The sequence below is a fragment of the Ascaphus truei genome, chromosome 3 (assembly GCF_040206685.1).
Source record: "Ascaphus truei isolate aAscTru1 chromosome 3, aAscTru1.hap1, whole genome shotgun sequence".
NCBI classification, from domain to species: domain Eukaryota; kingdom Metazoa; phylum Chordata; class Amphibia; order Anura; family Ascaphidae; genus Ascaphus; species Ascaphus truei.
In genome coordinates, this window is record NC_134485.1 from 210,208,388 (window position 1) to 210,232,309 (window position 23,922).

The following is a 23,922-nucleotide window of genomic DNA, read 5'->3' on the forward strand; positions in this document are numbered from 1 at the left end:
GATCTGAACCAGGTTCCCCTACTTCAAACTCCGTGCCAGTCAGTGTGTTTACTCACTGAGCCGCTCCTTCTCCATATGTAAAAAAGTTACGTTTTATTGTGAATCATTATCCTACTGTATCTTTATCAGTACTGAGTGCACTGAAATAGGGATCCGTTTTTCCCTTTGGATCTATAATTAACGTTATCCGTATGTGCAGCCTTACTCTCCCTTGAGGCTAATACAAGAGCTTTGTCCCAATGCCCCCTCTTTTTCCCTTGATATCTACTACCCATCGATTAGTTTTATTTAGCGTCAGATTAATGTAGCATCTAACAGATGTTACAAAATAAGTAAATAAACAGGCATCTAGGTAATCTGTGCAGATAGATTAAAAACATTGTAAGGAATTTTCCTGGTTAAGGCCAGTGTGGCATGTTTATTTCCTCATTACATGATGCAGCCTGTACTATTTATATTTGCTATGACCTCACTTCTTTTCAAATTACGCACTTGTTTCTACCAGCCTAATTATGTCTCTATTCATATATCTCCATCTCTCCGTTCTTTGCCACTTCTCAGTTAACATTAACTACTTTCTTACCTGCGCCCTCTGTCACTACACAGCTATACCCCCTGCACCAAAACAAACCCCTACAAATCATCCTCCCACATTCTCTTCCTTTCCATCCTTCTCCTCCTTGTTTTTGGGGATATCTCTCCCAATCCTGTCCCTGCCTGATTTCTACATGCTCTCGTCCTCGACTGCCAAATGTAACTTCTATTCCTTCTAGTGTCAACCCATCCAACCTCATACCCATCCCCTGCCACCCTCCCTCCTCTCTCCCTTTCTCCTGTGCCCTTTGGAATGCTCGCTCCCTCTCTAACAAGTTCCTCTCTGTACATGACTTCTTTCTCTCTCACTCTCTGCTCCTATTTACTATAACTGAGACCTTGCTCACTCAGTCTGACTCTGCTCTGGAAGCTGCCCTCTCTTATGGTGGCCTTTCTTTCTCCCACACTCCGCGCCCTGATGGCAGGGGTGGAGGCGTGGAGCTCCTCCTCTCCTCTCTCTGATGTTACCGAACCCTTCCTTTTCTCCATTTCTTGCTTTTCCCTCCTTTGAAGCTCACACTGTCCAGATATTCTCTCCTCTCCCTGTCCACGTGGTGGTCATCTATCACCCACCTACCTCTACTCATCCCCCTTCCGCCTTTCTCTCTCACTTTGAATCCTGGCTCTCTTTCTTCCTCTCCTCAGACTCTCCTGTTCTTCAACTGCCACATTCATGAACCCTCTCTCCCTTGGGCTTCCCGCTTTATCTCTCTAACCTCTTCTTTTGGCCTTCAACAGTGGACTGCACATAGCATCAGCACCCACTACCTAGACCTGGTTTTCCCTAAAAACTTCTCTCTGATTTCTCCATTTACCCCTTTACTCTCTCTGACCATCACCTCATCTAATTTCTCTCTCTCGCTTTTCCACTTCTCCTTCTCCATCTCCCCCTCATTTCTGCAGAAACCTGAGCTCTATTAACCTACCAGCCTTTGAATCCACTTCACGCTCCTCCTTCTCCTCTCTCAGTTCTGCTCCAGACCCTGACAACCTGGTCAGGAATCACAACTCTGCCTTATCCTCTTTTGATCTACATGCCCCGTTTTCTCTCTTCCGTCCTCGCCCTTTTAACCCCAGACCCTGGCTAAATTCCCACACGCGCATGCTCCGTTTGCTTCCGAGAAAATCTCACACTCTCGTAGACTTCCTTCACTACAAATGTATGCTACCCTGCTTCAACTCTGCCCTCACTCAGGCTAAACGAACTTACTTTTCTACACTTATCAACACACACAAATCTAACCCACGCGACTCTTCTCTGTCTTTGACTCTCTACTCAAACCACCTGCCTCCATCTCACCTCAGGGCTTTGCTGACTATTTTAAGGAAAAGGTGGAATCCATATGTCCAGAACATCCCCTCTGTTTCCTCCTCCCATCCTACACCCCTTCCTAACTCTCCTCCTGCCTTCCTTGACTCTTTTTCCACTTTCTCAGATGATTTGTCACTGTTGATCTCCTCTTCTCCCTAAAATCTCTTGCTGCTACTATAATCCCTATGCTCACACACATTTTTAACTCCTCCCACAACTCTGGTACTTCAAACATTCAACAGTTATACCATTACTCAAACAGCAAGCTTGACCCTCGCTTGCTCCACTTTCTCAACACTTATTCTCTCCTAGACCCTCTACAATCTGGCTTCTTGCACTGCTCACTCGAATGAAACGGCCCTCACTAAAATAACTAATGACCTCCATGCTGCCAGAGGTCATTACACTCTGCTTATATTACTCGACCTCTCTGCAGCATTTGACACCGTGGACCACCCTCTTCTCCTTCACATTCTCCATACTCTTGGTATTCGTAACAAAGCTCTATCCTGGATCTCCTCTTACCTCTCCCATCGTACTTTCAGTGTCTCTTCTGCCAACACCTCCTCCTCCTCTATTGATCTCTCTGTGGGGCACCCCAGGGCTCTGTCCTGGGACCCCTTCTCTTTTCTCTGTACACACTGTCCCTAGGTGACCTAATAACATCTGTTGGGTTTAAATATCACCTCTATGCTGACGACACAAAAATTTACCTTTCAACCCCTGACCTTACTCCCGCTGTACAAACCAAAGTTTCTGAATGTTTCTCTGCGATATCATCCTGGATGGCCCTCTGCCAACTTAAAATGGCAAAAACAGAGCTCCTAATACTTCCTCCCAAACCTGGCCTTACTACCTCCTTCCACATTACTGTTGGAAGTTCTAGATGCAAAGCCAGTCACAGACAGCTGTTTCGAAACACTGTAGCAACATTGCTGCGTTGTGTACTGTATGTATTCAAGAATTATCACAGTCCACCACTGAGACGGATCAAATAGGGACTTTGTTTTCTCACAGTTGTACATGACAGGTTGTGATTTTTTCCTCTCATTTTTTTCTTTTTCAGTGTTTGACCTCTTGCGCAAAGGGTATGTACTAAATCAGACATGTGTTTGTGTGCATGGTATGTGTGTATTCGGGGCATTCATCATTTCAGTACAATGTAATTAAGATGGTGACGGAGGTCTCTGTCAGGGAAGGTTGCTGATAAGAGTTTCTAATCGGTACATTTTAAGATCATGTAGTCATCTCATTCACCTTCAGGACTAAAGGGGCCACGTTGGGGTCCATCATTTCATTTAACTTTTATACAGTGAGGACACATGAAATAGCAGGGGGGGAAATACAAACATCTAGTCAATATTAAATTCCTAAAGTGTGAAAATATCCTGGAAACCTGTTATTTTTTTAGGTGCATAAGGAAGGTTGAGTCTAAAGGAATACATTTGCTCCCTCATGAATAGAAACCGGCATGGTTTAGAATTGCAGCTTCCTGTCTTTTTGTGGACAGTCCAGTTATCTTATTGTTTATGATAATAGCCTACAGTATATCAGTGATTCCCAAGCCCTCTCTCCAGGGACCACCGAGCAGGATAGGTTTTAAGAATAACCAATACACTTCCACATAGGTGAATGAACCCAATTTCCATATGATGTGTGGTGGTTGCCTTGGAAACCTGGTCTACTTCAAGGTTCTGGCTAAGAGGCTGAAAACGTGCACACCAGTACTCTCTTCTACAAAATAACTACAAATGTAGGAACTGTCCTAATAACCGCACCAATATCCCAAACATATACTGATGCAGCGGCCTTTATTCGAACACTTCACGCGTCATGTACATCGGAATCCCGATTTGAAACCGCAGGATGAATTCCAGCCTCCCGCACTAAGATGCGAGCGCGGCGAGTGCAGAAAAACGAATTTTAGTGTTCTGGCTATTAAAGACATGAAATTGACACAGTAGCACAGTACTGTACACATTACAATGCATCCATTTTATTGCAAACGAAGAAACAGAATCCATGAAATTCAAACAAAACATCCGCGATAAGCGCGGGTGCCTGGGGCGATTGGCCGCGTTCATGCTGCGTGGGGAACAGCAGAGAACTCAAAATCGGCGCCGTGATGTGTTCGAATAACGGCCGCTGCATCAGTACACTCTCAGTTTAGTTATATACTGCTATATTAAAAGAACTGCACAAGTGTAGAAACTTGCGCAGTAAAATGTGGACACTAGTGCTAGTCCACTAGACAGTGGTTAGGAAGCACAGGTGTACGATTGAAAGGTTAGGAAGAGCGGAGTACAAGGAAGTCTGCAGGAATACGGGTAGTAAGAAAAGCACCACCAAAAAAAACACATTTTTTTTCTCCAGTACTAGCAATGGATTTCATACCCATTACTTATAATGTGCGAATCATACAATATGTCGTTTTTCCAACCTGTTTGTGCTTCTAGGCCTGTCATGGAGGTGCCGAGTGATGAGCCCTTTACAGAAGAGCAAGCTCGAGTTTACTTCAGAGACATCGTCCTGGGCATTGAATACTGTGAGTACTAATGTTTTGTACAGAGTGTTCACTTTGTGACACTTTGCTTTTAGCACATCAGTAACATTGCTAGAATAATCACAGAAGCCTCTTCATTATTAAGGGCTTGGCCTCTTCAAGCAGCGTGTTTGCCGTTGGGCTGGGATGCATGGAAATACGTTTTGTGTCACAACATCTATTTTCATGAACATTTTTAACATATTTAGCTAGGTTTCTAATTTGTTAAACTCCTCTGTCAGAGGGTCCAGGAATGAATTGTTTTACAGGCCAGCTTGGCAGCGAAATGAGGTACTCACTGCTTCCTTCTCTTAGCGGACACCCCACTTCTGGGATAATTTACCCAAGTCCCTCAAAACCGCGTCCTGTCCAAGTACTTTCAAGACTTCAGCTGCTTCCTACTTGCAACATTTTTGTAACTGTAACTTGTAATGTTGTCAACATATTATTTTGTACCCCAGGACATACTTGAAAGCGAGCGGTAACTCTCAATGTATTTTTCCATGATAAATATTGTATAAATACATTCATTTTGAGAGCTTCCGTGGCTCAGATTCACACATTTTCTAACATGCAGCCATTGTATCCCTATGTATATTCGTAATAGGCTTGATGCTGTGAGGCTACTTTCCAGTGCTGGAGAAGACTGCAGCTCTATTAAAATGAATGGAACTAAAATCTTTGCCAGCACGAAAAGATTATATAGAAGATATATATATAATTAGTGGTATGAAAGAAAAATGGAAGAGGGTGGTTGTGCTGTGGGACACAGTGAGGCGCTAACTAGTCTTACTTTTGAAAAACCTCAAATATTATTTATTACCTATTGACTTTGTGTTTAGCCGATTTCGCATTTCTCACTAACGCATGGCAAACCTTGCTTGTTAAAGGTGTGCGGCCATCAAGTAGCAGAATTCAAGAGGACTGAACTGCAAAATATGTATATTAATAATAATGGTGATGAAAATGAAAGAGCTCATTAGTTTCTATTAGAATGACCTTGCTTTGCCTCCAGCTGTGTGTGGTGAAATATAAGCAAGTGCCAGCTGGAAGGTATCTGCTCTGGTCTCCCACTTTCACAGCAAAAGCCGCTTCTGTGAGTCATTTTTTTCCCCTCATTACCTGACAAAGGCATCTGGTGGCTCCTGTGTGTTTCAAAAATACACTGCAGATGAATAGCAGAGCATACAGGAAATGGAACCCTAGAGTGTCCACACAATGTAGAGTAAAAAAGCAGAGCAGAAACTGCCAAGGAAATGCAATCTCAGGTGAACTGAACAGGGGGTAGCATCTAGGCTAGAAGCTTCAACATAGGATAATTAAGTCTGCAATGTGCTACGACTGTGTTTGTTTTTTGTCCATTGTTTCTTTTCCATTAAGTTACTGTAGTGTATATTCGGCGGTTATTCCATAGCGACTTGATAGATCTGGGATTTTTTGACAGGTGTTATTTATAGCCTACGGGTAGAACCAGATCTAAGTTAGTCACACATACTAGGTCATTGCAAAAGTTAAACCCAACGGAACCGGATATTTTAATATGTTTGTATTTGACCTATAATACTTTATCCCAAGGCAGGGATAAAACCCAGAGGAAATTCCTTTGCATACAAGGAAGCATATGGTCAGAGAGGCGACCCAATGTCTTGGACTTAAGTGTTGTTCAAAGGATTTTGCCACCCTGACTGTTTACCTGAGGGCGGAGACGACTCAAACCAGAGCAGCCTGTGAGTGTCATATTTTACACCTTCCAACAAAGGGTATCCTGCCAGAAATTCCATTTGGTAGACTGGCTGGCATTCCTGAGGTAAATGTGGGGTTACAGAAATGAGACCCTCCGGGTCCTAGTGCGCATGAGCTAACTAGCAGGGGGCATCGATTAAAATGTGTTCCCACGTTAAAGATTGGATACAGCTAATTGTTATCCAATAGCCAGTACTTAATGTTAAGGATAGGGTCACAAAAGATATATAAACTGTGGTCAACCCTATATCCTTTGTCTTCTATACCATCTTAATTGTTACCTGATTGCTGGAGAATTGCTACTCGATACTTCTCATTCCCCACCCCCAAGTAAGTGTTACTTGCCTGTTACTGTACTATATTGCTGTGTTCACCTATTTAAGGAATACATATACTTTATTATATCTAAGCCTCGTTCAGTTCAACCCAGTTATTTGGTGTATTATTATAGCCTGTCACAAAGCTCCCGTCACAGGCTTATAATAAAACTGGTGGCAGCGGCGTGATTGAACTGGACCTGTATTACAGTGTACTGAGGGATACTGTAATATAGTGGGAACTCGATGGTAATTGCGAGTTCCTGGGACTAAAGATATTCAACACACGGTAGTGCAACAGTTAACACAAGTTGTAACACCACCTCACTGCTGCGACCCAGAACCATGAGTGAAGCGGAAGGCTCAGTCAACCTGAGGACTAGAACTCAGCTGAAAGACAAGTGCCGTGAATATGGACTGGAATATGAGAACCAGGCAGTCACAGACATGATAGCAGCAATCAGTGACTATGAAGCCCGGCTTGCAGAGCCTCAGGATATGGCTCAACTTGCCCTTGTACAGCCGCCCGGAGATCAGGGAAGGAACCCAGTGCCGGGGCGGCAGAATCCCGGGGAGGGGACAAGTGCACCTCCCGGGACCAGTGCAACAGGAGGGGCACTGGTGGCTGCGGCTACCAGTCCGTTTACCCCTGAAATGTTGGCACTGATTACAGCGTGGGGTGACCGAGGGACACCGGAGGAGCGGCTGCAGTTTATCACTATGGCAGTGAACAGACCCGCTTATTGCCCCCCTGTCCAACCCAACAAAGATGAACTCAAACTGGACCAGCACAGTCTCACCAAGTACGTGGAAGGCACTGATCAGATTGACAGTTTCTTAAAGAACTTTGAAACGCAGTGCCGGCGGTACAAAGTGCTTCCCCAGCATAGGGTTGCACGTTTGGACCCCTTACTTTCCGGCTTGGCTATGCAGACGATGATGGCGCTTCCAGAGGAGTATGCTGATGATTATGACCACCTGAAAGAACTGTTGCTATTTCAGTACGGTTTTACCCCTGAAGCCTACCGGGGTAAATTCTGGCTGGAGGAGAGGCAGCCTCTGGAGTCCTATGTCACCTATGTGACCCGCATGGCTTTGTACGGGATCCGCTGGGTGGAGGGCTATGAGGCCAGGACTTACCAACGCCTGCTGGACCTCATCTTTCAGGAGCAGCTCATGCAGCAGTGCCCGCCGGCAGTGAGGGCTTGGGTGTATGACAAAAAGCCCAAGACTTACAAAGAGGCGGCGAGGCTAGCAGATGACTATGTGGCCAGCCGAGCCCTGATGCCCACCAAGGCACCAGCCAAAGCGGCAGCAGCAGCGCCGGCGCCGGCCAAGAAAGCTGCTAATACCCCCCAATGGACTCAGAGGCCGCCTGCGGGCAGCAGTCCACAGAAGGCGGGGGAGCTCCGGCACGAGCGCCGGTGCCACAACTGTAACAGCACTGGTCACATCAGACCAGATTGCCTGGAACCCCTGCGTTCCAGCGGACCCCATCGGGGGCAACGCACCCCAGCTGCGAAGCCGGTAGCCCGCGTGCGGGTGGCTTCCACCAACGAACCCGGACCGGTCATGGAAACAACTCCCAGCGAGACGTCCCATGTCACCCCTATCCCGGTTTCATCGTTGCCTACAGCCAGGAGCGGAGGACATCTCAGCGCGGACCTGCAGCAGACGGACGGTCGGAGCAGACATCTCACCCCAGTCACAGTCGGTGACCGGCAAGCAGTCGGCTTGCTGGATTCAGGAGCTGCAGTGACCCTGGTCCGACCTGATATGGTCCGGCCAGAGAAATTGCTCCCAGGCCCTGGGATGCAGATCACTGTGGCCGACGGAGAGCCACGTTTCTTGCAAGTGGCCAGAATCTTTTTGGATTGGGGGGAGGGCAAGGATGTGCGGGAGGTGGGGTTTTTACCCGGCTTGGATGCTGAGATTCTTCTTGGCAACGATCTGGGACCGATGACCTGCCCCTACGACCAGGTGCCCAAGCCCGCTGCAGTGGCGGCGGTTACCCGGGGCCAGACAGCGGCAATGGCGGCGGCGACAGTCCCCCAGCTTTTGGGACCAACGTTAGCGGAGGGCGCAGAGGAGCCCGGGGAGGTAAGCCAGGATCAGTTGCAACCACAGACTGACTTACTGTTTCCCCTCACCCTTCCCGTGAAGTGAAGACAGACCCTACCCTGGCCGGCGTGAGACTTCGGGCGTCCGAATCTCAGGCAGGGGAAGGCACTGAGCACTGCCTATGGCATAAGGGACTCCTGTATAGAGAAGAAGGGAACCCGAGGATAGAGGAGGGGGTGACCGGTAAGCGACAGCTAGTAGTGCCCAAGGGGTAACGACAGCAACTGTTACGGGTAGCTCACTCTATTCCGTTAGCGGGACATCAGGGGTCAACAGAACGCGAGCCCGGTTATTACAGCGTTACTACTGGCCGGGGGCATCACGGCATGCGAGCAATTTCTGCCGCTCTTGTGATGCCTGCCAGCGAGTGGGTAAGGCGGGCGACTGTGTGAAGGCACCCCTGAGACCCCTACCGATAATAGGGGAACCCTTCCAGAAGGTAACGATGGACCTTATAGGAACCCTTATGATTCCTAGCAGGTCAGGGAAGCGCTACATCCTCACGGTGGTGGATTTTGCCACCCGGTACCCTGAGGCGGTAGCGCTTGGCACCATAAATGCCAAGACAGTGGCAGCAGCTTTGCTGAACATTTTTTCTAGGGTAGGTTTCCCTAGTGAGATCTTATCCGATCATATCACGTCAATATGCTGAAAGAATACAGAGCACCGAGTATGGGAGCAGTAATGGCCATTTGTAGCCCACTGCTGGAGGATCCGGCGAGCAATGGGGAGGCTAGGCAGGGGAACACTGTGGAGCAGGTGGAGATAGGGGCACAGTTGAGTGCTAGGCAGAAGGGAGAAGCCAGGGACATGCTAGCTCAGTATAGCGCCCTCTTCACTGACATGCCAGGGACCACACATCTCACAAAACACCCAGTGCAAAGGCTATTGGCAAATCCCACTGACCCTGGAGGCTAGGGAGAAGTCAGCATTCATCACTCCAAGTGGCTTCTATGAGTTTTTGGTGATGCCATTTGGGATGAAGAATGCCCCGGCTACCTTCCAACGCCTGGTCAATAGGTTACTGGAAGGGATGCAGAGCTATGCCAGGGCTTACTTAGATGACATTGCTGTCTTTAGTAGTTCCTGGGAATCCCACATAGGACATGTAGCTGCGGTGCTGGATAGGATCAGGGAGGCTGGGCTTACCTTGAAACCCACTAAGTGTATGGTAGGGATGGCAGAGGTCCTGTACTTAGGGCACAGGGTGGGTGGAGGGCACCTCAAACCAGAGCCAGCCAAGGTAGAAGCCATAGTTCAGTGGTCTGTTCCAAAAACCAAGAAACAGGTCATGGCATTTTTGGGCACCGCAGGGTACTATAGTACAGCGCCGTGGCCAAACCCCTGACTGATCTGACTAAGAAGCAACTGCCTGTGCTTATTACCTGGACTCCTGCCTGTGAAACTGCTTTCCAGGCACTGAAAATTGCGCTTGCTGGAGCCCCCATACTGGCTGCCCCAGACTATACCAAGCATTTTCTCATTCAGACGGATGCCTCAGTCTTTGGTATTGGAGCTGTACTGAGCCAGGTGGGAGACGACGGTAGAGAGCATCCTGTGGTGTATCTCAGTCGCAAACTACTCCCCAGGGAGGTGGCATATGCCACCATTGAGAAGGAGTGCCTGGCCATTGTGTGGGCACTCAAAAAGCTCCACACCCTATGTATATGGAAGGGCTTTCACGGTCATCACAGACCACAACCCCCTGAGTTGGCTGCAGAGGGTATAAGGGGAAAATGCCAAGTTGCTGAGATGGAGCTTAGCTTTACATGAATTTGAATTTACCATTCAGCACAAAAAGGGCAGTGAAAACAGCAATGCTGATGGACTTTCACGCCAGGACTATCCCTCTGAGACTGAATTCATTAATGGTGCCAGCAGTGCCCCACTCCCCGTTAGGGCCAGTGGGCCAAGTTTTATTATAAGCCTGTGACGGGAGCTTTGTGACAGGCTATAATAATACACCAAATAACTGGGTTGAACTGAACGAGGCTTAGATATAATAAAGTATATTTATTCCTTAAATAGGTGAACACAGCAATATAGTACAGTAATAGGCAAGAAGTAACACTTACTTGGGGGTGGGGAATGAGAAGTATCGAGTAGCAATTCTCCAGCAATCAGGTAACAATTAAGATGGTATAGAAGACAAAGGATATAGGGTTGACCACAGTTTATATATCTTTTGTGACCCTATCCTTAACATTAAGTATCGGCTATTGGATAATAATTAGCTGTATCCAATCTTTAACGTGGGAACACATTTTAATCGATGCCCCCTGCTAGTTAGCTCATGCGCACTAGGACCCTGAGGGTCTCATTTCTGTAACCCCATATTTACCTCAGGAATGCCAGCCAGTCTACCAAATGGAATTTTTGGCAGGATACCCTTTGTTGGAAGGTGTAAAATATGACACTCACAGACTGCTCTGGTTTGAGTCGTCTCCGCCCTCAGGTAAACAGTCAGGGTGGCAAAATCCTTTGAACAACACTTAAGTCCTAGGCATTGGGTCGCCTTTCTGACCATATGCTTCCTTGTATGCAAAGGAATTTCCTCTGGGTTTTATCCCTGCCTTGGGATAGAGTATTATAGGTCAAATACAAACATATTAAAATATCCGGTTCTGTTTGGTGTAGCGGGTCCAAAATTCCCAGATCTTAATGCCAGAACTGGGACACCATATGGTCCAAGTTTCAGCCCGCTACGACCTTCGGAACCGGAGTTACACAAATACAACTTAAATCGTTTCCTAGTTTAATACAAAAATCTCCGCTGTAAATTAAATCACGGCTTTTCACTAAATCCCCATTGAAAACAATGGGCTCCGCCGCCATAGACTTTCAATGGCAAACCGGCGCCGTTGGCGGCTATGGGAATCCGCCACCATAGACTTTCAACGGGGCATCGCCGCCGTTGAAATCTATGGGGTTTCTCCAACATAGCCGGTCAATGGAAATTGGCCGCCATTGGAGTCTATGGGAGAATTTCCCGAACTTTCAAGGGGGGCCATACTCCGTCGGGTTGGTCCAAGAGGGTCAAGGATGGTTCTGCAGCCATGCCGGAGCAGTGCCTACAGATACCCCAAACCCTGGCCCTCAGGACCCTCCGGAACCGGAAGTATGGATTCATGGTTTTTAGCTTTTCACACTTAGTCAAATTCCTGAGCTGTTTCTGCCGCCGCCATTGGAACCTATTGCGCGACCCACTCTCTCGGCACGACCCTTCTCGGGGGTCCAGGATTCGGGGACCCGGTGGTGGTCGAGTGGGGGGAGGTCTAGGAACTAGGGGCAAAAAGAATTTTATTTCTGGGTGCCCTAGAACTGTAGATTCCCACGCCACTTAACGTTGAACTTGACTAACAGTGATCAAAGCTCTTTTTCAGAAAAAGTATCCGCTTTGCGGTTTGGACGGCAGCCAACTCGTTCCTGGAAAGCGCCGTCGAGGAATCTCCATTGAAGTCAATGAGCCCATTGACTTACAATGGGAAACTGCCGCTCCTCCTCTCGGACGCCACCTGCTGGTCTTCGAGGGAAACAGGTCCAAAACAGCAAGATCCGTCATTGAAATGCATTGAGCTGTAATGGCGGCCTATGGGACTCTGCAAAATGGTGCCTCAAAAGGCGGGAAAATTACACAAAGGGCTATAATCACTAAAGAACTATTAACCCTTGCCCTCCCGGATCGATCCCAGTGTATGTGTGATGCAGACACCGATATAACCAGATATCACAATAAAGCATGGGGACAGGGGAATATACATTTTCATGTTTATAACAAGGGTTAAACCACATTTCTGGACCGCAGCCCAGTTAACCCCTTGTCTCCCTGGTGAGGTCAGGGGATCGCCAAATGGGGTGCAATCCCTTTAATACCGGGCCACCCCCTTTCTCCCTCTACAGGATCCATCTCTGATGTAGCTTTTCTGGAACGTCCAAATGACAGTCATGTTTCATAGAGTTAAAAAGCATCATTGCACTGTAGAAAATCAAGACTTTTTTTTCCTTTCTCCAAATAGCCTCTGCATTGCTGGTTAGTGATGTCAGTTATTTGCGTCAGCAGTCCCCTAGGGAAATAAACGTCAACTATTATAAGTCGTGAAGTAATAACATTTAACTCCTGAAATGCTGGAAGAGCCATCGATGCATGAGCTGGTTCTGGAACCATGTCATGTTTGGGGCCTTCCCTTGTGAACATATGTTATTAGGAAGTATACTTTCCACACTTCCAATTACTCCTCAGGAGATAATGGAGATGCCAAAAATAAACATTATTGCGTTAATAATAACATGCAAATTCACTGAAACCTTCATTCTCCGAAGCGGCAACCGAGAGAGGGAAAGGTTATACCGGTTTGGTAATACTGTAGGTCAGGAGTGGCCGACTCCAGTCCTCTTGGACCAACAACAGATCAGGTTTTAAGGCTATCCCTGCTTCAGCACAGACTGAGCCTCTGCTTGAGACACATGTTGAAACAAGGATATCCTTGAAACCTGTTGACCTGTTGGTGGCTCTTAAGGACTGAGTTGGCCACTCCTGGTATAGGTTTAATCAGCAGTCTCCCTCCTCTTTTTTCACATGGCATTTCAGTTCCGGGGGACCTCCTGGTTTCAGTGATACATACCAGGAAAAGTGCCGCTGGGACCTGAGCATATGTAAATCTTCTGCGTCTCCGCAGGCAAATAGGAAGCTGCGATGGATTATGTTGCAGCTTCCTATTGACCCGAGAAAGGTGGTAGATTTAAAACATAATTTTATTTTTCCTGTGGGAGACAGTACTGGCGCTAACTTTCCAGGTATTTATCCATGTAAAAGAAACGAGCAGAAATATCTGCTTCTTAAAATTGCAGCTAGAGAAGGACCAGACAAAAGACAATAGCAGAGCAGGTAAGTTATCTTCTCTCAGAAGAAGCAGCATTCAAGGTGCCTGAGGAGTGGGGAAATGTCCCTTTGAATTGGTAATGGTACATTAACTAGTTATTTCACTTTGTATCTTGTAGTTGAGCTCATAGCTAGACTTCATATGTAACTCTCGCTGCCCAGGTTTTAGGGAGTTTACATCAGGGTCTGTTATATTGGCTACTTAGGATGCATGACCTTGTTCAGGGCGCAGGCTGAGTGTTGAGAAAAAATGATGGGCGCCAGGAGCTTTATTCATTCAAACAGCAGCTTTATTATCTCTTATACACAGTCTCACATTTGTTATACATAGTGCATCTTGTATTTCCAATCAAGTGTCTTTTGGCTGCACTGTTTATATGGCTTCCCTAGCTTCCCCCATCTCGGCCCTCTGGGAATGGGCTAAGACTTTATAATTATCATGTTACCCATATGGTCCCCCTTCTCCCTAGCATTCCATATCCCCTGGGCCCCTGGTACTACTCCTGTGATCAACCTCCCCATCTTGGGACTGCCTTCTGGATGATAGCCTGCTACGGACCCTCCAATGCGGCTGGTCTAACTATGTCTAGGGGTTGCAGCGTATGGAGCCCCCTTTAGGCCACGTCAAGGGTGATTGCGCGCTCGCTCACGAGCTGCGCGATCAAAACAATGTACTTGCATTTTAGTGTCCATAGTGCGCACGTGAGCATGGGTTGGTGCGATGCGTGCAGAGACAAAAAAAATTGTTGCGCTGTGTCCCGGTCACGTGCGTGGTTCAGCCAATCAGGGTGTCACTGCTCACGTGACATCACGGGCAGACCCCTCCTGGCACGACCTCACCACACCCCCAATGTGCAACCCTATAGTCCAGGAATCGCCCGAGCAACATGAGCGCCCTACGTCAAGCCCTCGAGCATGAGTGAGCACGCATTAACCCTGGACGTGGCCTTAGACATAGGCTGTCTCTCTGTGGACCTTGATAGTAGTACGGGACCATTTCTGTGGGACGCTATCTAAACAGGGCTGGAAAACAATAAAGGGGATACTTAACCTATCCTACACATAGGAACTTGTATAACTATTCACAGTGAGATCCCTCTTCTTCAACTCCTCCTAGGATGAGAGATCTAGAAGCTACTCCCCTTTACTATTTATAGCTCAGTCTGATTTCACTGTCTCCAGGCAGATGGGGACAGGGCTTAACTTCTGCTTAGTCACCCCAGCACCATGTGATGGGTAAGGGGTGTTACTCTGTGTGAGCCAACACATTTAACCCCTTAAGACCCTAATAATCCCAAAGGGGAGTTACACATTTCAAATAAGAAACTGCTTTATTGCATGTGAAATGTATGTACAGTAATTTTAAAATGTACAGTATGTCAATCAGAAATGCCTTAAGATCTCTGCACATTACATGCTTTCTGTAATAATAGTACTTGCACATACTGTAGGTTTACTTTGCTTTTTACTGCCATCAAGAGCAGGCGGCTGAATTAAATGTTGAATCTGGTCCAGATTGGGATTAGTGAAACCGTTGAAAGATTTCATTTCCACTGAATCCATCCCTCTGGATTATGCTTACTGACTGCACAGAATGAATAGCACTGCAAATAGGGGAAACACAGAAAGCCCTGCTTTAAATTAAGAAATTGAACTGCAGAATCAGAGCCAGGAATTTACATGGATATTCGTCCACTCATACAAAAACATTTTACCTGATTAGAACGGCCGTTGGTCTCTGTGGCTCCTTTCTACATGAAATCCTCTTCCACTAGGAGCGACCAATAATGTTAAGCATAGTGGAATGGACCAGAATGTCATAAATATTCTGTCCTTTCTGCTTTTATACTGATTTCTCTAAGAACTCCATTACTTTTTCATGGACATATCTGAGGCATTTAGTTATTCAGCAGCATTTCACAGATCATGTTTAACACACAGCCCTCAAAATGTGCAATTCTGCTTTTGTTGTTGCTTTATTCAGTAATACGGTTAAATACTTCTGCTTTATATTTGATACAACTTTAGTTTCTAAGAGTAAGGATGCAGAGGGAGGGCACATTCTGGCTGTAATTTTCTGTTAGGCACCCTCATTTAAAAAAAAAAAAATTCTTTAAACATGCCGTATTAAAATGGTCACAAACGCATTTTCTGGCCTTATTTTTGCATGATGACTTATGATAGTTATGAGTACATCAAAATCCTTAATTGGTCACATTCAGATCCCTGAACTAATTTTAGCTTGCCATAATCAAATGTATGCACTCAGATGCCCTCCAGCACTGTCAAATCCCCTTACATGAATGCACCCGAGGCCTGAAGATGAACATATTTTCTTTAAAGTGTATAACAAATTGGCTGCTAGAGAAGCGCAGGGAAATGTTGCTCTGCTCAGCTTAAACAAGGCTTTCTCATTTGCATAGCAGCCTTACAGCTGAGCATAAAACTGGTTGGGAAATGTGAATGCCGTTGATCTTGCTAAGCAGAGACGATGGGGCTCTGACAAGCGCTTGTCACTTAGAATAGGCCTGAGTTCAGCATTGTATGACAGTGTGAGACATGAAGGGATATGCTGGAAAGTATTAGCTGTTATTATGCAACGTGAACACCTTACGTTAAGTTACTGGGTAACTGTGATATTTATAGAGCATTAGTAACTAAGTACACTGTATCATCAGTAATCACATAATAAATATTTATTGCAGGCTCTTGCTGAGACAGAAAATTAAAATCTGCTGTGCAGTGAAAATGTTGTAATTTATGGTAACGTATGTAAGCCAATTTTAATATAGTTTGGTGTTCAAAATATGACCTCATTCAAGTCCTGTGTTACTTATGTAGATATTTCCATAGTTTAATAAAGGAGAAAACAAACTTTGTACTCTTTGGTTTTTCAGAGGGATTGGACTAGAAAAGCTAATCTAACCGCATTTTATGTTTCAGTGTTTATATTTCCATAAGGGCTAAAAAAAATACAGTATTAACAATTGAATGAAAATGTGACTAAATCAAAAAATCACCCACAGAAAGTACATTTGTGGTGCACACCACACTAATAATTTTTTTAATATTTAGTGATCATATAATGTGAGAAAAAGTGACAAAATAAAATTAAAAATACCAAGTGGTGCTAACTGATTAATTAATCACAATGTCACTGGGTAAATATACTTCAAAACTGTATATTCTACAAACAGCTGATAAATAGTGAAGTCTAACCAGTCAATATAACAATCCTACAATGCTGAAACCTATGTCCAAGCCAAAATACACAATTTATATGGCAAACAATCCCATAGCCTTATATATCATAACCTCAGAGGGCAATAAACAATCCGCATCACAGTGATAGATATACACAAGAGTGGAGTTGCAATCAATGGGAGGTCCCTGCGTTGCTCACCTAGCATATGAAGGCCGTTACAAAAGTAACAGCCCAGCTCTAACATCGCTGGCAAATTATACTCGGGAAAACCTGTCTCTAGTGACATAAATTGCACATTGTAACACATGAATTGCAACAAGAAACACTCTGACGGGTAGCCATACGGGTAGCTACAATGTAGTCTGTCTCAACCCTCCAAGCTCGGTATACAGACTGCACGGGTCTCAGCAGTGACTGAATCAGAAGCACCACGTGACGTGACGTCACCGCGTCACTATGCCCACGCCCTACGCGTTTCTCTCCAGGCGGAGTTTCGTCAGGGGCAAGTGGATGACGGACCAACCAGCAGACTGTGTTTTTATACCATTGTAAGTAAATGATTGCTCTGAAACAGCTGACAGAGAAGTTTCAAACAGTGATAGGGGTTGCGAAGAATGACATACAGCGCTTTTAAAGGCTGACATGCAAAACTAATCCCTCAATCATGTTGAGACCATCCCTGTAGGTTGATCCTGTGAAAGTTATTTACCCAGTGAAATTGTGATTTAGGCCTGGGACATAGTAAGCACTTAGGTGCTGCTGCTCGCTCTTGCTTGCTGCTGCTCGCTCTACCAGGAGCTTTTTTCTGTCCTGGCAGAGGAGACAGCAAGCGCGCATGGGAGGCGGGTATCACTGTGTGTGTGTCACTTGGTAGCTGTCAGTGTGTGTGTGTGTGTGTGTGTGTGTCACTTTGAAGTGGTCTGTGTGTTTGTGTGTCACTGGGGAACCTGTGTGTGTGTATATGTGTGTGTGTGTGTGTGTGTGTGTGTATATTATATAATATTTTAAAAATGAATAAAAAAGAAAAATTTGTGAGAATAAATTATTTATTAACATTGTGCAACTTTGATAAATATATTCACACACATACATCACACACACACACACACACACACACACACACACACACACACACACACACCTTTGCTGGTCTGGTGGCGATGTAGTAATGCCGGACCGGCTGCATCCCCATTGGATGGGAGCGGTCACATGACCGCTCCTCCGCTTCCCCGAGCGGCAAATTTCAAACTTGCCTGTCTCAGAGAAGTTTCTCAGCCTCCCTAAGCATCAGGACGCATGCGGAGGGAGAAACTATAGCCGCGCTGACAACAGATGCAGGGGCTTTGTGCATCTGTTCAGCGCGGCTCAGCGACGCTGAGTTCACTATGTCCTGGGCCTAATTAATCAGTTAGCACCACGTGGTATTTTTAATTTTATTTTGTCACTTTTTCTCACCAATGGTTTTCTCACATTATATGATCACTAAATATTTAAAAAATTATTAGTGTGGTGTGCACCACAAATGTACTTTCTGTGGGTGATTTTGTGATTTAGTCACATTTTCATTCAATTGTTAATACTATTAACTTATAGTACATAGGTAGCACCCATTAGTGTCTGATTCATGACACATGTTAATTATATATAAAATGGTATATTGTCTGTAATGACTTTGTGAGCGGTGTGTTCCGTCTTCTAAAAAATACAGTATGCGAGTCTGTGAAAGATTACAGTGCTGTGCAGATTGTGACTACAAAGTGGAGCTGAAAATTAGTTGGTTTCAAATTGGGATTTGTGACTACAGCACGTTTTTGACCCCAAGGTTCAGGGGCAGGGTCATAGTAGAGTGAATCAGGAAGGTGACGAGCACACAAGGCAGTGCACTTAGAATAGAATTCACTTAGATGCACACCACATACATTAAAATATAACCTTTATTGACATTACATAAAACATATATTACCGATAATGTAGGTGTAACCAAGGACTTTTCCATACATTACTCTCTATCTAGTGAGTTCCCCACATATGATTGTAACTTCGTGCACCTATCTGGTATTATCAATATATGGGATTTATAGGTGCAAACTAAGCTTTGGTCCTAGGTGGTCTAAATATACCACGGCTGTATCTGCCTTATATCTCCTAGATTATTAGCTTTATTTGCTATTCAGTGGCTTATATCTAGAGTAGATGGAAGACAGTCGTCATATTTAATTTAATCTACTTTTAATCTTGGTTACACCTACATTATCGGTAATATATGTTTTATGTAATGTCAATAAAGGTTATATTTTAATGTATGTGGTGTGCATCTAAGTGAATTCTACTCTGAGTGCACTGCCTTGTGTGCTCGTCACCTTCCTGATTCACTTCAGTTCACAGGTTTGCACCCACGTGATAATTATCGAATTTTCATTACATTAGTAAGGTTCCTAGTTGATCACTCCCTATCCTTTTCTTTGTTTCATAGTAGAGTGACAGCACTAGGAGAAAAGGTACATATTAACATTCACTTGTTGCATGGTGTGTCTCTCACACACACACACACACAATATATATATTTGAAAGCAACACTTTTGTCAGTAGAAGGATCCTTTGACTTTTTCTCAACGATTCTGGCCATCTGCAGTATGAGCTTTTTTTTCCCACGAGCATTCAATTTAATAACATATGCCGTCTCTAGCATCCTGTTCGCCGAGGTCCCCAGGGGGGCGATAACTAAAGATAACCATTTCTGAGCTGTCATTTTCTGAATTGGGATCGGGCAGGGGGAAACTATGCTGTTATATTGACAAATTATATATATATATATATATATATCTGTTTCCAGTCACAAAAGAGATTGGGAAACCACTTCTGCCGCATGTTTAACCACTCACCATTAGATGCCATTACACTCTACTGGAAAAAAGGAGAGTGGATCTATTAGGATCAATCTTTAGGCTCTGGGACGGTCAGGTCTATTGTGCTGATGGAGACAAAAATAAAATAGATACATATCCACCAAGAAATACAGAGGCCAAACCTTCTTTCTTGAAATGTAAATTATCATTAAATCTTTTATCAAGATTTTGTAATTATATGTCCTGACAAAATCTGCTCTACCGAAACAATTGCTACTTTGTTACAGAATTAAGGGATGTCGGAGTTCAATCCCATGATAACCGCCATAAATGTCAATGGCAGATGTATGTATGTATGTATGTATATCTTTATTTGTATATTGCCAATCATGTACATGGTACTTTACAATAGTAATACACGCTGGATCAAGCACAAGTACCCCTTTCCTGAGCTCAGTGCTTCGGGTAAGATTGTCTTATGTGTAAGGAGTATTACTGTTCAGTGCTGCTTAGTGATCACCACACTTTGTCTTGTACCGGGCAAAAACAATATGGCAATCAAAAAAAAAAAAAAGCTGTGCCCTCATCGAAACATGGTATTGCAATTTTCTATTGGGTAGCCCTGCCAGCTACATTGTATTTTAAATAAACACACAGATACCCAGCAAGCTCTCAGAAACCCCCCCCCCCCCCAAATTACCACAATATATATATATATGTATATAAGTGTCAAAAGGAGTGCTTCTGGGCGTGGCTAATTCTATAAAACAAGAAACAAAGAAGTCCAGAGCAACATCCAATGTGACAAAGATACACAGTGAAATACCTATATATATCTCTTGAAAAAGGGTCATTTGTTAACCCCTTGGCCAAAGTGTATAAGCCTGCGAGCCACATCAAGGCATGACCATAATATCGCACGTCCTAACACTAACTGATTAAAATCCTTATTTACCTCTATAATTAGAGGAAGGATGGTCCAGGCATTGAACCTGTCGCAACCAGCTGCGTGAAAAGAAAACCTGCTTATTTGGAAAGTGGGAGGGGCGAGCTTTAAACCCTGGGTGGGAGTATTTTTGTCACATTGGATGTTGCTCTGGACTTCTTTGTTTCTTGTATTTAAAATAGCCAGTTTATTAGTGTTTATTATTTTCTTTTCCTAATTTTCCCATTTATGGACATTGCTTTCATTGCATAGTGTTAGGAAAGAAACATCTTGGAGATACCTGTTTTCCGTGTTATGTTTTGTGTAATTTAGTCTTGTCAGTAGTTTTTTTTACCTTTATCTATTTTTTCTACATACTGTATGAGCTGTAAACATATTCATCATCATGTCTTCATAAATATTTTTACATAGTAGTGCAGGTGAAATATGTAATATAGTCTAATGATTATGTTCAATCTTCAAGCAACTGCTACAATTGAGTCATAATTAAGTAATAATCCCAGAAGAACAGGGCATTACTGGCCAATTGAAATGGTTATGGAGGGGCCCGTGGTATGGCACGTGGGGGGTCCTGCAGCCGGTAGGCTCAGTTAGGGCTGGTGGGGGAAACTCAGTCAGTGACACAACACGCAACAGTATACACTGTACACACACAACAGTGCAGAGTAATACAGATACTGTACAAATATTACAGTACAAATAAGCAGTGCTTGACAAACCAAAAATCTACTCGCCGAACCAAAAAAACCTTCTCGCCCCCTAGCCCCGCCCTTTAAAAAAGAAATTGAATAAATTCCTAGTAAGAACTAATAACAAGTTGTTTTTTTTACATAACAGTTTATTGTATTACATTTATACTTTACTACAATTAGTCCTTGGTGTGTGTGTGTGTGTGTGTGTGTGTGTGTGTGTGTGTGTGTGTGTGTGTGTGTGTGTGTGTGTGTGTGTGTGTGTGTGTGTGTGTGTGTGTGTGTATGTCGGATGACCTCACTAATCTAGAGAAAAAAGCCTGATATGAATGACTAGTTTCCTGAACCCCTTAACCAGTGCCTGGATGCCCCCGCTTCACAATTTCTGAAGCAGCAATCCCGCCTGGGATCTTACCTGATCCGCAATCCTTCAATGTCCAGGTACCTCATTTCAGCAATGTTATATGTTGGAGGGGAGGTGTTCCTTACCTGTCTTCTGGGTTAGGGGGCATTCCGATGTCTCTCGTGTGAAGGTTAAGAGTCTGGAAGAAAGCAGTATAGGTTATTTCGGTGTAGGTATAGGGCAATTAAGATGAAAGTGTGGGTGAGAGAGACAGAGAGAAAGGGTGGGGGATGAGGTTGACTGACTCGTGGGTGGGTTGACTGACTGACGGATGGGTGGGTGGATGAGTGACAGACATATGGGTAGGTGAGTGACTGACACTTGGGTGAGTGGGTGACACTTGGGTGAGTGAGTGACTATGACAGACTGTGGGTTGGTGTCTATTCATTCACACACACTCTTGCACAGACACTCTTGCACAGACATGGGCACACGGGGGGCATCGGAGCAGGGGGGGGCAATTGCAGCAAGGAGGGGAAATCGGAGCAAGGGGAGCAATCGCAGCTAAGGGAGAGGCATGGGGCAGTACTTAATCTTACTTGCTCCATGCAGGATCCAAAATAGAAGCCAGGCTTCACTTTGCAAGCTCCTATCGAGCTTGGCTGTGCGCCCAAAAAAAATCCTGGTAGTGTGCCAACACCAATCAGGTAGGGGGGATTTTTTTTTTAATTGGGAGAGAAAAGCATGCACAGCTTGGCGGAACACCAGCGCGCAAAATCCTGTCGCCCCCTGGTGACCGGATTTGTCGAGGGGCACGGCCATGCAGGGAGCTGGGCCCCCTGACTCACCAGGCTCAGGACGCCAACCCCGGCAGACCCCCCCTGTTGCAGCCCTGAGGACAGCAGGGGTGCCTTAGGCCTCAATGGCTGTCCAGGGACCATCATCCAGTGAATAGCTGATCCTGAGTAAGCTGTGATTGTGCAGACCACTGCTGTGTTGAGCGTAGGTGACAATAAAGACCGTTCCTGTTTCCATATACCTCCTGCTTGGGTGTGATCTTACTGGGAGAAGAGGGAGTATTTCTACCGTAGGAGATCGCCTCCATTCATCTTGGAGGCTGCGGCAGATGGAGGCGCTGCACTGCTAGAAAACTATGTGGGTAATGTACCCCAGAAACCTGATCCTGTGTCCCCACTACCATCAGCGGACAGCTCAGCCCTCCTGTTACCAGCAGGTATCATGCACCACATGACTAGTAATGGCAGAATCTCCCACAACGGGGAAGGGATACATCGTTACATAGTATAACACACTACATCTTTGTATCAAGCAATCTTTTATTTGTACTGCAGTGAAATGAACAAAAAAAAAAAACATTGTCATTTGTAATACTACAGAAATTACATTAATTATTTTAAATGTATGCCAGCACAATGTCTTTTATTGTTAATATATCAAGTTACTTTGCCTTTGTTTGTCAGTAAGTGATTTAGGGAGTGATTATAGGAGATGTCAGGGAGGAGTCTCACAGCACATCTGTTAATTTGGCATGTATGGGCCGAGAAATGATTGCATTAATTTCAGCTTTAAGAAAAGTATTAAAACAGAAAAAATACAGTGCATCAAGGTCCGTTACCTTCGGCTGGGTTAAGGTTCTGTAAATCCTTGTGCGTGGTTTCTCTCCTCAGCGATCCAGAGTCCAGTCCCTTCCTGGCCAGAGAGATCCCAGTAGTGAGTCTCTGTGGGTTTTTATACCCCTAATGAGTTGGTTGAGGAGATTCATCAGTCTAGCCTGCTTTGGGATTAACCTCCTCACTACTGCATCGGGCTGTGAGAACAGGATTTTCCCTGTCTCACTCACTATGTGAGCGGGAACCCTCCCTGTTGCAGTCAGTCTTCTTGTTTAGTGCCCTTACAATCTAGATTTCGAGAGTTAAAAGTTCAGGTATAATTATTTGTATTATGTCCTTTTATGTACACCAAATGGTTTACATTTCTGAGTGACCTTTATAGCTGTGTGTACATGAAATCCCAAAGAGCTTACTTATGAGGCCAGCATTGGCCTTTTATGGAGAATAACTAAGCAACACAATCCTTCTAAATCAATACTAATCATTTCAGCAGTCTTTTTATATTCTGCTCTCTCTGTTTTATGGTAGTCAGAATATAATTATTTTTTTCCCTGGGAGTGTCTGCAGGCAGTTTGAGATAGATGTAAAAATGAAGATGCTGTTTTCTCAACTATGTATCAAGGGATTTGAACATTAAATTCTTACACATCATTACTGAGCTAGGAAGTCTTCCAGTTAAAAGAATTTACTTCTCTGGACATTTATGTTTATGTTACTTCCATTCTCTGTGCAGCCAGCTCACCAAAACACCCAA

The 23,922-nt window shown here is 44.8% G+C and overlaps 1 protein-coding gene across 3 annotated transcripts in view; it reads left to right on the forward strand.

Annotated features, from left to right (window-relative positions):
• The window catches only part of CAMKK1 (calcium/calmodulin dependent protein kinase kinase 1), a 328,954-nt gene that overhangs the window by 223,390 nt on the left and 81,642 nt on the right, over window positions 1-23,922 (forward strand). For all 3 annotated transcript variants that reach the window (XM_075589999.1, XM_075589997.1, XM_075589998.1), the window contains exons 8-9: window positions 2,973-2,994; window positions 4,363-4,451. In XM_075589999.1, the coding sequence (XP_075446114.1) occupies window positions 2,973-2,994; window positions 4,363-4,451 (111 nt within the window). The remainder of the gene's footprint in view (window positions 1-2,972; window positions 2,995-4,362; window positions 4,452-23,922) is intronic.